The sequence below is a fragment of the Armigeres subalbatus genome, chromosome 2 (genome assembly GCF_024139115.2).
Source record: "Armigeres subalbatus isolate Guangzhou_Male chromosome 2, GZ_Asu_2, whole genome shotgun sequence".
NCBI classification, from domain to species: domain Eukaryota; kingdom Metazoa; phylum Arthropoda; class Insecta; order Diptera; family Culicidae; genus Armigeres; species Armigeres subalbatus.
Window position 1 is genome coordinate 153,622,054 of NC_085140.1, and position 17,510 is coordinate 153,639,563.

Sequence of the window (17,510 nt, forward strand, 5' to 3'; positions counted from 1 at the left end):
ACTACAGCGCCGTAGCGTGTGGTTGGCCAAGTTGGCCCCCGCCAAGGGCGCCAGCCCTCAGGGGGCGCCGAAATCAAGAATTTACCTTTTCCGTCAAAAATTTTAATTCGCTTTTATTTTTCATGCCGGTTTACACGTGCAACAATTTTTCGGTTTTTGACGTAGGACTACGTCTGTGTTTTCTATATTGGGGTACACTTTACGATTGCGAAAATCGGGATCCGTCACGAAAATATGATAAACTTTGAACTTTAATATCTCAGTCGTTTCTCGATGGATTTTAAATTTTTTGACCATTCGCTCAAGGATGAGTCAACGCTTCTTTGTATTTATTTGTATCAACTATTTATTATCGATAATTGATGAAAAGTTTAAAAATAGGTAAACTAACCAATCACGTACATGCATCACTAGCACAGACATCAAAAATCAATCACTTGCGGGTTTGGATCTAATCCTCAGCTTGAACAAGATTTTACGTACACGCTTAGTTCAGTTCACCCAAATATGGGTGAAGAGTACCTAAAATCGCCAAAAAGTGCACATACGCAGATATGGGTGAAATGATCTTCACCTATTTATGAGTAAACCTATAGTTTACCCATATATAGGTAGTTGAATGGAGGAGATTTATTGGTAAACTTTACCCAAATTTGGGTGATTTTCTTTTATTTGGAAAATTCTTAATTTTTCTAATACATCCTACTTTAAAAAATAATCAAAAATCTTAAACAATATAGCATTTTATTACAACAAATAAGTAAAATTTAGAAGAATATAAATGTAATAGCACAATAATACTTGGTCTACACCAAAATAAGATCGGCATCTAACAGCAGGTTTCGGGGACTACGCCACAGTTGACATGCTTCCAGGTATTTGCGTTTGCTGCTTGGAGATGGGTAGCATTTTCATTCTCCGATGTCGCAGTGGTCCTGTTAAGAGTGAAAAAATACGAATTATTGTAAAAGTAGAGTTGTGGATCCAACACTCAATTGAAATCCGGAACCTTTAAGTGGCGAAGTTTTTTTTGTCTCATGCTTCATTTCGAAAGTGGTGCGCGTATTCCTTAATGGCTTCTCCGGATTGGAACTATTTCCGACGAGACTTTCGAAGTGAAATTTCAAATACAGATTGTAAAAAAGCTTCCGGTTTTCCATCGAGAATAATGTATTGAAACTTACCTCAACCTGGTGGACACGGGTCGGTGACTGCTGATTTGGCGGATAGGCTAACTTTACAATCTACTGTTTCGCCGCTCCGTGAGCTGAAGTCAAAGAGTTATAGGTGGGCTGCTGGATGGTGGTATTGTGAATTCTCCCGTTCACTCGGGGGGACACTGGCTGTGGTATCATCTTGCGAGGCTGTGGTATCATCTTGCGATATTCAGGGAACGGCACAGGATCTCCCCACCTTTGTCCAATATTCCTACTGCCGATGCAAGATAAGTCGTCCGTGGCCAGGTGTTCAATTGTTGCGGAGGCCGCAGCGGCAGAATTTGTTTGTGACATGGTAGAAAAGATCTGTTTCCGCGCGGCTGGAAGGGAAAGGCGGAATATTAAATGCTTTACAGTATCACTGTGGCATGGATAACTAAATTGACTTACATGGTTGTGTTGCGGGTTCGGTTGTTGATTCACCGGTTGATCCTTCTATTCCTCCTGTGAGGTACCGCTCCTGTTCCGTGGCCTCTTGACTTGTCTCGGAACCTATCAAATACAAAATGTAGAATGGGTACCACTGTGGATATCCATTATTCAATAAGTCTATTCACTTACCATTTATTAGTTAAGCCAGTCAACAGAAATAGAAATATTTATTTCACACTTGTTGTACAACAGAATTTTTTTACGGAAAACCGGTGGAAACAAATCTTTTCACCCAAATATGGGTAAACTTATTTACCCATAAATGAGTAAAGCCACTTTATTAATAATTTGAGTGAAATTTACGGATAAATTTAGTACATTTTACCCATACTATAAGTAAATGTTGCTATACCCAAATATGGGTGAATAAGGTACCCATAAATAGGTAAATTGATCTAAGCGTGTATAGAAGACGCATCAAAACGATCGTAGCGGAGCGGATACGGCATCGCGGAGGCGCCAATAACATTTTCAAAAAAAATCCATCGCATTGGTGGTGGTGCTCGATGTGTTGCTGCAGATCATTCAACTTCAACGAACCAGAATTTCATATGAAGAAAAGGTTGACCATGTAAATAGCACTGTGGCGATCCCGCACCGTCAGTGCCGATGCTGAAAATTTATTATAAATTGTGATGTCAGTTAGTTGGAAAGGAACATTGGGAAAAGAAAATTGGTACTTCTCAGGACCAACATTTTATGAAAAGAAAGAAGCATCTTCAATCCACTAATTTTTTAATCTTTCTTTTAGGTGAGATTCAAAATGTTGATTGAATGTAAAATATTGCATTTTTTTTCTTAATAAAAGGGGGCGCCTAATAAATATTTCGCCAAGGGCGCCGGGTATCCACGCTACGACTCTGATCAACTACAAAGGGGCTCGGGAGGCGGCATTAGCGCTTTATAATGTAAGTTCCGGGAAGTCCAGAACTTGTGGAAAATTTATAACAATTGACTCTTATCTAATCGCAGGTTTATTTAACAAACTGCCATATGATCTCAGCGATATCCGCACCAATGTGCTGGATTTTGTTGGATTTATCCGAGTCCAGATTACCGAGTGTCTCCAATCAGCTAGACCAGGAGAAGGACGGCTGCAGTTTGCGAGGCCAAATCAAACAAACAATCAATACTATTTGGCACCAGAAACTCCAGTTCACTCGTGATATTGTGGTCTGTGATCTTCCGGGAATTGGTCCTAACATAGAGATCTGCGGAGTATTCCAGGTGCTTCCGGAGGGGATCCACAGAAGCCTATAATTCTAGCTCGGTGAACTTTCACGCTGATTCGCATTGATCTGAAGAATGATGCATTGCTCTGAAGAAGTAATGATCATAAATAACAGAAGTCAAATTGTATTAAGCTTTTATATTATAATAAATGATTGTCTACTGTTTTTAAGAATATATTCATATATGGTTTCATAAATAATAATTTCAGAATTTTCGGAAATACTGCTGCAACGCTCACTAAAAAAGCTTGAATATTTACCTAAATATAGGTAAAATTCACCTAGGAATTTTTGTTCTATAAATCACCCAAATATAGGTAAATTATGGTTTACTCATAAATCGGTAAACGGTAATTCACCCATAAATACGTGCAATATGTGCACTTTTTGGTGATTATGAGTACTCTTCACCCAAATATGGGTGAAGAGTATCTAAAATCATCAAAAAGTGCACACACCTAGATATGGGTAATGTGGGATTTACCTATATATGGGTGAATCTAGTTGGATGAATTTATAGGTAAAATTCACCCACATTTGGGTGATTTTTTTGTACCGTTTTGTTGGTGCAAAACATTTTAATTACGTTCTAATGAAATAAAATAAAAAGCAAATCAAATTTCTAACCAAAAGTTCAATTTAATTTATTCAAAATAATATTTGAATTAATACAATAATCTTGGTTTGATTTGGACTGATATCATTCTGGAAATATTGGAGAGCAAACCTACGAACAGAGAATACACATCACCAGGTATCCATAACCCAGCCGCACCGGGTTCATTAACAGCAAGTACCGGAAAAATATCGTTAGCAAACCTCCCCTTGTAGAGACATGATTCGAGCTTGCAGCGGCCAATCGATTATTAGTTAAGTTAACTGGAATAAAAAGGTTTCATTGAGAGCGATGCATTAGATAACAATATGAGAACTAACCTTAACGGGACCGGAACATCGCTTCACTAGTCCGGAGGTATTAGAGAGAACTAGCAGGATCCTCTGCTGTGACTATACGGTTCCGAAAGATGCGGCGCCGTTCTGCAGAAGTGTTGAAAATGGTTTTCCTGCTTCACCTTCTGGAGCCAGTAGCGTAGCATCCTGTTGCTTGGATTTCATTTGATTCCATGAATTTGAGCTCTGTAACAAATGATAAATATATGTTATTGAACAGAAGTAAGGATCACAATATGAAAACTTACCTGTACGTGGCCGGAACGAAAGGAGCTTTTCATGCTGGGACTGGTTAGAGTGCGCTCCTCGCTGTTTCTGTAGAGCAGTGGCTCTGGAGATAATGGACCATATTCTTTGTTGCAGCCGTTCTGTAAGATTCGGCACCAGGCAGTCTGCGGAGTGCATTTTCAGTACCTATATCAATGAAAGCAGTAAGAATGTATAATGGTGAAAGGTATATAGGAATGTTAATACTTACATTTATTGTTCACGATTTTTTAAGGCTCTGACTTCAGTAAAATTAGACAAAGTTGTTTTCGATTAACGGAACGAAAACAACTGAACTAGGAAGACTATTTTTTCAACCAAATATGGGTGAATTAATTTACCTATATGTTGGTAAAGTCTCTTTACCAATATTATCGGTGAACTTCACCGATTTTCTCGGTATATTTTACCAATAATATAGGTAAAAGTGTACTATACTCAAATATGGGTGAAACAAGAACACATAAATAGGTTAACTGATCTAAGCGTGTACCTCGTTTATGGTTGCAAATTGCAAACGATAGTGCATCGGTCAAGAATACTTGTACCGTTGTTATAAAAATTCTGGTAAAATTCTAAATCAGTAAAAATAATATTTTCGTGTTTAGGACATTTTAAGGCAAATTTTGGGCTGTGCAACATTTCAGAACGAATGAACCATCAGCCCAAAACGTCAGCCCCATATATTAACTGTCAAAGGTTGAGTCAAGTGCCCTGTGGTGTTTTGCTAATGCGTTTGAATCCGTACGTCAAACTAGACCGAAAATGTCGAGGAAGTATTTTCATCTATTTTTCAATTTCAAATTAAACAATGTTCTTTTCGATTTTTGAGTTTAAAGAAAAACTGACACGTTTAGAATGATTACCTTCATCGTTCCCCTAAAGAAAATCGAATATCGATTCTTCATTTTAGGACCCAAATCCCAGGCCTGTGACAACCCAGGAAACCATTAAGCATTTTAATAAGCCCAATATCCTATTCAGATTACGCCATTAATGACATAATAATTGGCGTTTCAGGGTAAATACGCTTTATGATGTCATTATTTACGTAATATTCCATACATTTTGCGCTGTCAAAAGATACCCGCTAAAAAGAGTCATAAAGAATTTATTACGAACAATTATTACGAGAGAACTTTCGTTCCTAGGTGGTGCGAATAGAATCGATTAGGTTGTCAAACTGAAGTCAAAATTTTCTATTGTGCCGGAGCCAAACATTGGAAATTGTGATTATGTTCGTTTCGGATCTAATATTGAGAAGTATTGTTATTATTTGGGGAAAAATAAAAATGAACTTTGTTTTAGTTTTGTATTCTTTGTAACAAATATTTTCACATTATATTTCGAGTGGATAATTAGTAGGAATGCAGTAGAAAAGCACTCTTTACGAAATTCCACGAGATTCAGCAGCTGATTGAAGCATGAATGTATGTAAACAATCGTAAAGTCATGTAGAGTCTAGCGCATTTGTGCGCCCTCGAGCAGCGTGGAAAGAGAAATTCGAAAAGCGGGAAATGTTTGACAACCCAGTAACTGCAAAATAATTTTGTTTATGGGAGTGATTTCAAAATATCCCTCTACTCGCTTGAGCGCAGAAAAGCGGCTGTATCCGCAGCACCCAGTTTCGTTCTAACTGGGATGCAGGGAGAAATTCAACAAAACAAAACTGACAAGCGTCACGCTCTCTTTGCCAGAGAGAAAATTCTCTCTGTTTTCATTTCGTTTCGTAGTTGACAGTCATGCTCTTTCTGTCGCAGCAGGGTCGAATGCATGTTAGATGGAAATCTTCTGAGCGCTGAAGAATAACTCGGATTGTGATGGTTTTGTGGAAAGTATTTTATATGATGAAAAATAATGATGATAATTATTTATTCTCCACTTATTCAACATGAATTGTTTAAAAAACAGATGCTCTCTAGAATTAACATGAAGTATTTAACTTAAACCTAGATTTAATAGAACAAATCGAATAAATTTTCAAAGTTCAAGGGCCAATGCGGAAGACAATTTAAAACGTAGGAATGTTGTAAAACGAATATATTTGATGAATAAACATGATTTCATAAATTGTTTCAATTGGGTCCTAAAATAAAGAATCGATATTCGATTTTCTTTCAGGGAACGATGAAGGTAATCATTCTAAACGTGTCAGTTTTTCTTTAGACTCAAAAATCGAAAAGAACATTGTTTAATTTGAAATTGAAAAATAGATGAAAAATGCTTTCTCGACATTTTCGGTATTGTTTGACGTACGAATTCAAACGCACTAGCAAAACACCGCAGGGCACTTGACTCAACCTTTGACAGTTAATATATGGGGCTGACGTTTTGGGCTGATGGTTCATTCGTTCTGAAATGTTGCACAGCCCAAAATTTGGCTTAACATGTCTTAAACACAGAAATATTATTTTTACTGATTTAGAATTTTACCAGAATTTTTATAACAACGGTACAAGCATGTATTATTGACCGATGCACTATCGTTTGCAACCATAAACGAGGTAGGGCTTTAGGACCCAATTCTGCTCCTTGAATGGCTTAATATTTATACTTTGGATTTCAACATTTTTCACGTGCACTCAGAAATAGAACAAACCATTCTTAGTATAGAATCAAATCTTTTTATATATAAACGAAACTTATACTTAACCTAGTGTAAGAAGTATTCTATGCTATATACAAACTATATTCCAAAAGTATATTTGCGGCTCTGAAATTTGCTGGCGGTCACGTTTTTTTCTATGTGCTTTTTTAAATGGGTCATCTCAGATCTCTGTCTGTTCGACGCTACGACACCTACGGAATCTTTAAGAATATGCAGAATTATTATAGAATATACGGTGAAAGGAGAAACGAAAGTTGAAGGTAGGTTTTTGAATTAATTTTCCGATGAAAATAATGCTTATGTGGTTTTGATTTTAGTACCGATGCGATTCCGGTGGCTCTCATGATAAAGAAAAATGCCAGCATTTCAAAGATGGAATGCCGGGCAATCATCCCGCTTTAGCAAAAAAAGGTATCGGCAAGATTTGAATTAGTTTTCTGACGCCAGAATAAAGGAAATGTGATCGGAACAAATGGCAGCACAAGCTGTTGTCCCTCAAAGCAAATTAGATCGTAACCATATTCCAAGTATCGTGATCCAGAATCAAACTTTGATCGCTCAACAGTGCATGGAATGGTCACTGGTGTCGATCCGAGACTCAGTGTGCTCAGTTTGGGTACGGAAGTTGCATCAGGTGATTTGAATAGTCGGATAATTTGGTCAAGCAATAACAGCTCTGTTGTGCGTAGATGACGACCGTCAGATAGAGTCGGCAACAAAGTATGGATGCCTTGATGGATGCGCTTTCCTATCAGTTGTAAGAATTTGGCAAAGCGGATAGCCTTACCTGCAAACAATGTCCCACGTCCGCGGGGCAACTTTAGACATTGACATACTAGAGTCACCAGACAAAAGACATCGGCAGTACTGCTCGGGAACAGGTGAGTTCTTTGAAAAATCGGTATATATAGGTATATATATATATATGTATCTTTCATCTACTCAATTATTTACAGCAAATTGAGACGCATCGACCGTCGATATTATCCGTGGAGGGAACGATTGCATATTATGAACTGCGAACTGAAAACAATACAGAAGCTTCTGATGAAAATTTCATATTGACAAGCTCAATAGGCTCATAGTATCGTTTGTTACATTATGCTTAATTTAAATAAAATTAATAAAATTAAAAGCAAATGACAAAAATGTTTTCCTGCTTTCGTTTGTAAACACCGAATAATTCTAATCAAATCTATATAAACTCAACTAATACTATTTTCAATATTTTCGCTTTATACTATTTCCATATACATGAAAGTTATACTAACCGAGTATAACTGGCACTTAAACGAAGCTGGGGTCAACCAGGCGAATAGCCAATTAGAATGACTTTTAATCTATTTAGTACACAGAAACAACAAACATTATTTTTACAAATATTTTGAGCTTTCTTTTTGAAAAGTAGCCAGTTTTCTTGAAAATAAAAGTGTTTTTCTCAGAATCGAAAGTTTTACTTTTGGAGAAAAATTATTTTTCGTCGGGTTCCATTATAAATTTAAAAGTTCATCTTTTCAATTTAAAAATTGTTAAACTGTCATTTCCCCAGACAAAAACATATTTTCTTTGACAGATAGTAGTTGCGCAAGAAAGAGAGGAAACATGTTTTCAATTTTTTTTCTACACTCGCTCGTTAGTGCTTGCGGAATTTACGAGGGAATTTAGCACCGTTTTGTGTGTTCGATTATTTAAAAAATTACAAGTCCCGGAAAAAAGTGCGTCGAATGTGGGAATAAAAATGGTACCCCTTAATACACCCGACATCATTGCCAATCGTGCTACTAGTCCGAAACGCTGGTCATCTTACGATATCAAAAGGTAGGTTTTTTTTACGAGAACAAAAAGTGTCGGTGGTAGGCATTTTACCGGGACTGGTTGGCGACGTACCGAGGCTGGTTAGCATTTGTGATCAATATGATATTTATGCCAGATTTTCCTTTCTTCTCTTATGCATTTATAGATATATACCCAACAAACAACGACAAGCTACAAATAAGCATCTAGGTTGAATTATTGTTTATTTGTGATCTTTGTAGCTGAATAAAATGGATGCTGAATAATTTGCTAGACAGATTTCATTTCAGCATTTAATCTAACTAATATTCGACATGGCCTATTTATTTGTTTACTACCTTTATTTGAAGTCGAACTTACGTTTTCGTTCTATTACATTTCAGCACATTGGGGAAGCTCGGGGGAAGTTTAACAATGTGCTGAACTAATGATTTTTAAAGTTCTCTATTCGACTATGATGTGATGCTCTGAAAGGGTGGTCGAATTGAGTTTGAATAGTAAGTTAATAAGCAAGCATTAGATATCCTTCTTAACCTTTGTCCTTCTTAACCATTGGATTTCACATTTATCTGATCTATCGCACAGTGGAAAAAAAAAACATTATGTTTTTTCAGTTTGAGAGAAAATCTGGATTCTAGATCTGGAAAATATGATTTATAGGAAAATAATTATTTGTTTTCAAGACATGCTTTTTATATTCGTGATTTATTAAGCTGTCGGAGCTTATAACGAACAAAACTTCTGGAGCAATGAAACAAAATCATGCATTCATGCGGAACTAAATTTACTAAAAGCCGGTTTAACGCCGTTGAATAACATCGGAAGATCAAGTGATGAACTTTGTCAAACTTAAAAATCACTCTAATAAAGTCAAAAAAAAAAACATCGGAAGATTATTGAATCTTTGGTGTGTGGAATCCCAATATTATCGCATGGATGTTGATCTTGATTGGGGCGAAATTGGAATAATCATCGCATTTGACAATCATATCGCAACCGTTTATCAAGAGATTCTGAGGAAGGTCGAATAAACATTGATTTTATTTTCATAAATTCATAAATAGCATTAAGGACGGATTTTATTTTATCGTTTATCGACATTATTTTTACGTATTTTTCCTAGTGTGCGATGGTTGTGACTGGCTGAACAATGGTTGAAATAAAAATCTTGTACAGTTATTACCAAACTGTAGTTTGACAGATCGACTTATTGAATAAGAGTCCAATTATGATTCATATTCAGCAATAAGATTATTTATGTTATGCATTGAGTGAGCCATATCTAACAAATCAAGGATGGCGCGGATGGCAACGTTACCGGCGGATGATCAAATGACAACAGTTCGAGACCCGATTTAGGAAAATTTTAAAATGATTATAAAATGATAATTTTAAAATGAAAATAGCAATTGCTTCAAAATACGTCCATTGGAGATCTTGATGATGTTACCTTCTATGCGTTATTATTTTCGAAGAATTCGCATGTAGCTGAATTAAGGCGTAATTAAAATGCTTTTTAAAGGTTTAACGAAACAGTTAATAAAGTTGTTTTTCAAAATAAGATGTTGTCGTTGTATAACTTCGCCAAATTTGTGTGAACAAAGCTTCAACAGAAGTTGTGATAAGAAATAGTACAGACATAATTCAACACAACGCTGAATTAAATCATCACACTGATGTTAGTTCAACTAGTTAATGTTTGTTGGGTAATTATTACCGACAGGAAATTAATGGTGCAACCTCCACAGATGACTACGAAGCTCATCTTCACCCTGACTAGGAGCTGGATCACGGACTGTGGGAGATGCTGCAGCTTGCATTTTGTGATAAGTGAATAAACATGTTATAAACAAATGAAATAAAATGTAAAAGATATTCATTGTGATTTGATTATTTATATTTAAGATGGAAAGATGACTAAAGGGTAGGGGATTTACTTTAGTTGAAATGAAAATATTTTGCTCTATTTGTTACAGTATAAACATTTTCATTTGAATCATTTGACAGTTCTACAATTTGATTTTAAATGGTCAAACTTTTAATTTCAGAGCGGCATGTCACTTTTGGATCATGGTTGTTGAAAAAGTTTGCGTACTTTTATTTTGATCATGCGGTACTCTCTACGAAAAAGAACCAACGTAACTTTTTAAATTTACCAATGGTTTTTTTAATTTTATGAATGAATTTTCTTTCTATGTATAGATTTTTCTCAGAGTGTGGGACAACTGTACACTGAGGATCTGTCTCAATTGGATAATTAAACTGAAATTAAACTTAAAAGTGACATTTCAATAATTATCAAATAACCCTGCTCGCAGAGCAAGATTACTTTTGACAGATATCGAATCATTTTCCATCGATGTCCTATTGGAATTGCTGGGTAGCACCAGCCATTCTTATAACGGGGTGATTTTTTAATTCTCGAACTGTCACTTTTAAGTTTAATTCTCCAAATGAGACAGACCCTGAGGATAATCCGCACATATTTATTGGCGAAAATCCATAAAATTTAATTTTAAAATTTAAGTGTGTGCACATAACCATCCACTATCCTAGAACGCACTTAAAACAAATTAGTGTAATAGATATCACGAGCAGCTGCACATATTTTTCATTAGCGCAAAACGAGTTTTATAAGTCGAACAAATGAATCACAAATGCGTGGTTAACTGATCACAATCTATTAGTGTACACATATCTATTACGTGCAGATTATTCTGAGTGTACGATTTGAATGGGATGTATATATAAAGTAGAATAACCTTAAATAAAACATGGATTGGTAATGCATTACCCAGGTAACCATTAGCACTTTATTTCGCCTTTTCGGCTATATAGGGCTATTATAGAGCCAGTATGAAGTTTGTTAGCTCTGTGGTATAGTTCGCGTGGAGAATGGTTATGTGTGCGCTGATATACATCATAAGTTAAATCTATGGATTTTTGCCAATAAATATGTGTGGATTTTTAGTAGTGAAGGTTTACTTCGAATTTCTTGGCAGATATCCAAAGACAATAGCTTTGTCTATCATGCTGAAGTGGACATGTAGCAAAACATGCAAAACTAGCTGATATATTAGCGAAAGAGAGCGGGATCAAAGAGAATCTCTCGTTTGCACATACGACCTATTCTCAAAGCAATCTAGATTTGTATTGTTTTTATTTAAATAATAAAAAATCAAACAGAAATATTTTTGATTTGTATTTATATTTATTTATGTATTAAATAAAATCTTTCCCACATTCGAATTAAGCATTGCTTCGGCCGCTGTATGAAGTAAAGGAAATTGATCCATGGACGACGACAACAGTCGAGTCAAGTACGAGACACTGAAGACGACCTTACTGTTGAGGTCGAAATACGTATCTGTCAAGGTACAATTAAGTGGTGGAATTAAATGGGATTGTACAAACTCGTCTTACGACAAGTGATTCCAGAAAGGAAAAGAGGAATCCCAGGAGCCTTCCATTTAAAATTTCAGATGGATTTCATTTAATGTCTCAGGAGCCATTTGAAATCCCGACAAGAATTCCCAGTGGCCGCAGAAATCGCAGAAGGATTAGATTTAGAATTTAAGGAAAACTCCATTTTAAATCCCAGAATGATTCCATCAAGCATTCTAGAAGGTTTCCTGTTAGATACGGCGGAACCTTCCAATTGAAATTACTAAGGATTCCATTTGGAATCCCATGATGTTTAGATTTGGAATCTCAGGAGTTTTTTTCGTTATTTGCATTTGGAATTTCTGCCAAAACCAGATAAAAACAACGTGAACGCCGTTACTGAATCCTGCTACATTATTCATCCATTTTTTCAGCGGTTTCGAAGTTCCTCCGAATGCTGAAACCTTCCAGGACGCTCTGTTTAACATCACTCCATGGAAGGCCCTGCAAGGAAATTGCCCAATATCGTCTCGCCAAATCTGCGGAAAGTTCTGCCGTAGACCAAGGATGACTCAGCACTTGCCGACGATGACTAAAACGTGGAGAAACTTATCAACACCAGCTTGTGGGACTCGGCTGATTTAGAACTGAAGAAGATGAATCAGTTGACCGGTTCAATATGTATCGCCATTGCATGAGTCCCAACCCCTGAAGGCTACTGGATAAAAGGCTAACGCCTCCATGACAGATCAGCATAGCGGGCAAAAAAATGATTATATTTATTATGCCGACATGATGTATTAAATATACAAATCATTAAAAAAAACTAGACTTAAAACTTATTGAAGCAAGAAAACAAGAAACAATACTCAATGAAACAAATGTCATGTACATCGCACTATTTTACGTAGCTTTATTTCACATCGCTTTCATTACGTCGAAAAAAATTTACATCGAGAAATAATCACATCGCTTCTGTTTATTACACAGCAGGCTGTCGAGTACATCGCGCAGTGTAATATTCACCAAGCGATGGAATCGACGGGTTGCATCGATTTCGATGTAATATTCAACAACTTTTTTTGCTGTGCAGATACATATGAGAAACGAGATGTTGTATTTTGGATGAATATGAGCACGATGCTGGCGAATGCGAGGACGAGAAGCGTATGGAAATTGCACACATGGCAGTTAATGTGTTGGGCTGCAGCTGGAAAATGTCCGTCCATGTTCTAGCGATATTTTGCTACAACGTATTTTGTGAAACTAGATGAGTTATCGCCACACAAATAACATGGGCTCGAAGAACAATTCTAGACCAACATTTGAAAAGGGCGTAACAGCCAAAAATTATTCCTTCTGATTCTTCGTCCACATATACTCGATTAAGTTGAAAACCGGAATACGAGACTCGGACCAGCGAAGTTTGATTTTCTCGCAATCCATACGTTAAACCTAACTTCGCTAGTGGCGCGCTAGTCTAATTAGGGCCTAATTAGACTAGCACACTACTAGCGAAATTAGGTTTAACGCACGGATTGCGAGAAAAATCTATCTTCGATAGTACCCCATTTCGATTTTCAACTTGACTAGCGATATAAAGCTTTATATGTAGACGAAGAATCAGAAAGAATAAATTTTGGCTGTTACGCCCTTTTCAAATGTTGGTCTAGAATTAATTCACGCTATTAAGAATTTGTAAAAATAATAAATTCATACACAGCAATGATTTGGTGAAAAGTTACGACATATGAAAAGTTTCGACATGTAAACATTAAGCTGAGTGAGGTCCTCTCTCAGCTTATGCTTCAGTGAAGTGAAATTCACGTAAATCATATCGTTTGGTTAATTTCAAAAAGTTTTAGTCAAGGTTCATGTTACACTCCTTACTTTTCATAGTCATCAGGTAAATTGAGTGGGGGAGTGAAATTTAGTGGCTACGTGATTTTTCACGTACTATTAATGTGTAGATTATTTTGAGTGTGGATAAAAATGTGTCGATTTTTATTAGTTTTGTTTTCTGCCCTTTTCAAAATTTACTCACGATCCACAGTGGTCACATTTGGCAACACTGCCGTGGATCACGTTCTCGGATCACCATGACATTTTCTTTTCTTGTTTGCCTTTTTGACGTTCTGTCACTTTTTTCGACGTTCTCAGCAGCATCATCGCGGAAAAAATTGCATTTTGTTGGAAACAGCTCGCGATAAATTTAAACTGAAATTCTGTTGGAAATTTACTATAATCATCATCCAAACAGTATCCACAGTTTGGCAACATAATGTCTGAAAGAGAAGAACTGATCAAACAATTTTCCGACGTTACCGGAGTGGCTGAGGACCGAGCCAAATTCTACTTGGAAGCAGCCAATGGAGAACTGCAAGTAAGTGTTGTCATTGTCGCAACAAAAGCATCTTTTTCGTGCTTATGCCGATTACGTGTTCCTTCAGGTAGCGCTGTCCAGCTTCTACGAAGGCGACAACGAAGGTGATCGTCCTGTTGTGGCCATAGACGACGACGATGATGATTCGGATGACGATAATGTTACGATGGATTCAGTCCATCTTTCGCGCTCGGAAGCCAAATCAAAAACTAAAAAAGCCCCTAAATCGTCCAAGTAAGTATCAAAACTTTCATACTGTGAAAGGATCAATTCCCTTGGATTTATTGTCTCAGTCTTATTATCATGTATGATTTAAAGTACAGTGAACTCTCCCTTATTCGATGTTGGGAGGATCATCAAGTAAGGGAGAACATCGACCTAAAAAAAATATCAGTGTCACATATGGTTAGAGATCATCGAGAAAGGGAGAGTTCAATGTACAAACCCAATGTCTCAGCAAAATAAATGTTTTTTTAACCAGGTTACGTTGGTATCATTCGATTTTAGTATTGCCACTCTATCATCTCTGAACGACTCCCCGTCGGAGGACGAAGAAGAGCACGGACAAGCCTTCTACGCTGGTGGTTCGGAACGTTCAGGACAGCAGGTTTTGGGTCCTCCGAAGAAAAATCCCATCAAAGATTATGTGTCAGAAATTTTCCGATCTGCCCAGCAGGGTCATCTTGAAACGTTTGAAGGTGAAGCGAGTTCAAGCTCCAGCTCACTATATGCCGGAACTGGTTATAGACTGGGTCAAACTGATAACGATCATCAAGCCATTCCGGATAGACAGCGATCTTCTGCTAGAGATGGTGATCATAATCATGAAGTTGTAACGCTGACTCTATGGCGTCAAGGCTTCTCAATCAATAATGGCGAACTTCGTCGTTATGAGGATTCTGCTAATAAGGAGTTCTTTGAATCGATTATGCGCGGCGAGATTCCGCCAGAACTGCGTTCCAAGGGTCCAACGATGATTCATCTGGATCTAAAGGATAACCGACATGAGGATTATGTGAAGCGTTCTGCTCCTTTCAGGGCTTTCGGAGGAGGTGGCCAAACACTTGGCAGCCCCGCACCAAATGTTGTCGAGAGTGCACCTGCCGCAGCAGGAAATAGCGAGGAAAACGAAAAGAAGTAAGTGTGTTAAGCTGGTTATAACGCAGCATATGATCATTTTTGTTGTTTTGAAAGGGCTCTATCTAGCTTGCAAGTGGATGAAAGCCAGCCGACAACGAATCTGCAGATTCGCCTGGCAGATGGTTCTCGCTTGTCAGCACGCTTCAATCAAAGCCACACCATCGAGAACGTTCGACAATATATTACAAAGTAAGTTTTAATACCTGCAAAATATTGACTAGTTGATATGATGTTTGTTAAACCCGTCGAAAAAACAGACAGCAATGAAATCAACTCCGATAATTTTACTTTTTTAGCGCCCGCCCGCAATACGCGACACAGAGTTTTGCACTGATGACCACATTCCCACCCAAGGAGCTGGCCGACGGATCGCAAAGCCTTAAGGATGCGGGATTATTAAATTCTGCTATTATGCAGCGAATGAAGTAGTAGATTCCTGCTGAAGGTTTCCAGCAAAGGTGAGTTTTTTTTGTGGTGTTTCGACCTAAATATCTTGGGTGCTGCACATCAGCGTTGTGTTTCATCTTCATTTAGGCTAGGCGAAACACAGTGTATGGCTTAGACTGAGGATGTGCAAATCGTTCTTTTTCTTTAGTTATTTTTCGATCAAGGTCTATGAGGCCGCACGTCAATCACCCTGTTTTTTTGAAGTTCTTGGAGTAGTAGGTGTAGAAACTTATTCATAAAATACCCGAAAGAATCTGCATGATTCATACTATTCAAATACTGAACATTTTTACGAAATAGTACTGTCTTACGCAATATATAAAATATTTTTTATTGATCCGAACAGATCCGTTGGAGTCTCTTTCACATCTATATAGGTTACCTGTCTCTTTGCCTTCCTCGTACATCAAGGAGTAACGAAAAGACTATATCTCGCTTAACAATTGATTAGGGCCTACAATGAAAAGTAAACAAATTCAATTTCAACACCCTTCGATAGCATCCTCTAATAGCTACTAATAGTATAAAAATGTTCCGCATCTTCAATTAAATTACTTAGAAAAAACTAATTTTTAATTGGGCCTACAACGTGTTATTTTCAAAATATGTGTAGGTCCACCCTAAAAAACGGCCAAGCCACTCGTTTTTTTCTATCTGGGATAAGCCTTCTCCAACTTCGGGCCGATAACGAGATTTTTTTTTCGAACCGTCATCGGCCCGACCTCGGAGAGAGAAAATTTCCCCTCCCGAAAAGCCTTATCCCGTGTTTACTTTCGAAAAATGCCATAAACAAAGGGTCTATGAATGACAAGCAAATGCAGAATGACTTATCAAGAAGGCCTATCCCGGAGAAAAAATTTAAATAGACTTAAACTTATATTTTAACGATTTCGACACATTTTTGCATGTTTTCGATGCAATTAAGGTTATGGATGGATAGATAGTGCTGATTATGTGCTTTTAGGAGTTTTTGCTGCTTAAAATATCATAAACCTGGGAAATAGGAATAGAAATTGTGATGCATTTTTTCGAACGGCATTTTCTCAGTGTTTACGTTTTGGCTGTAGGCCCTTTTCAAATGTTACGCGAGATATATTCATTCCAAAGACAATTATGTGAGAGACCCATTGTGTTATAATATCCCATTCGACTCAGCTCGACAAATTTAGATGATGGCTGTCTGTGTGTGTATGTATGTGCGCAAATTAAAATTCACTCATAATATATCTTGAACCGATTTGCTTGCAGCAAGTTGTATTCGACGGGGAATCGTTTTCCATTGTTTGCTATTGAGAATTGGCTATGGGATCAAAAGTGGTGGCCAACATACAATTTTTAAATAAATAACACGCAAAATAAATTTCACTCATTTTTTTTAGTACATCTAATGCACGAGAAAAGCAGAATCAAACAGGATTTTTTTAGTAATGGTAAAAAGGAAATCTGCAAGCAGACACCTGAGAGAGATAACTCAGGTAGCTTGGCGATGGGTGTCATAGAACACACGACCAATTGAAACTAAAATCCTATGCACTAGTCTTGAGCCCCTGGCCAGTTATGAAGCAATGTATCAGTAAAGACACTCGTCTCGAGAATACTCTCACAATGAAATTTAAAACACATGAGCAAGCCGCAACGACCTCTCGGCCCCAATC

At 37.2% G+C, this 17,510-nt stretch overlaps 1 protein-coding gene and 2 long non-coding RNA genes across 4 annotated transcripts; 1 reads left to right on the forward strand and 2 right to left on the reverse strand.

The window, feature by feature from the left end:
* Window positions 1-1,392: 1,392 nt before the first annotated feature.
* On the reverse strand, window positions 1,393-1,861 carry LOC134215308 (uncharacterized). The gene is made up of 3 exons (XR_009980110.1): window positions 1,779-1,861; window positions 1,608-1,709; window positions 1,393-1,537 (listed from the first exon to the last, which is right to left on the reverse strand). It is a non-coding gene; the product is annotated as an uncharacterized LOC134215308 (long non-coding RNA).
* Window positions 1,862-3,565: 1,704 nt separating this feature from the next.
* LOC134215309 (uncharacterized) lies at window positions 3,566-4,227 on the reverse strand. Its single transcript, XR_009980111.1, has 3 exons — window positions 4,081-4,227; window positions 3,818-4,018; window positions 3,566-3,760 (listed from the first exon to the last, which is right to left on the reverse strand). It is a non-coding gene; the product is annotated as an uncharacterized LOC134215309 (long non-coding RNA).
* A 9,789-nt stretch (window positions 4,228-14,016) lies between these two features.
* Window positions 14,017-16,179, forward strand: LOC134211044 (NSFL1 cofactor p47). 2 transcript variants are annotated; one of them, XM_062687604.1, is made up of 6 exons: window positions 14,017-14,268; window positions 14,336-14,502; window positions 14,776-15,405; window positions 15,463-15,597; window positions 15,705-15,866; window positions 15,943-16,179. In XM_062687604.1, exons 1-5 carry the CDS (start codon window positions 14,167-14,169, stop codon window positions 15,835-15,837), a joined length of 1,167 nt encoding a protein of 388 aa, XP_062543588.1. In that variant the 5' UTR covers window positions 14,017-14,166; the 3' UTR covers window positions 15,838-15,866; window positions 15,943-16,179. The 2 variants fall into 2 exon arrangements, with proteins under 2 accessions (XP_062543588.1, XP_062543587.1); XM_062687603.1 differs by having other exon boundaries at window positions 15,705-16,179.
* Window positions 16,180-17,510: the final 1,331 nt, after the last annotated feature.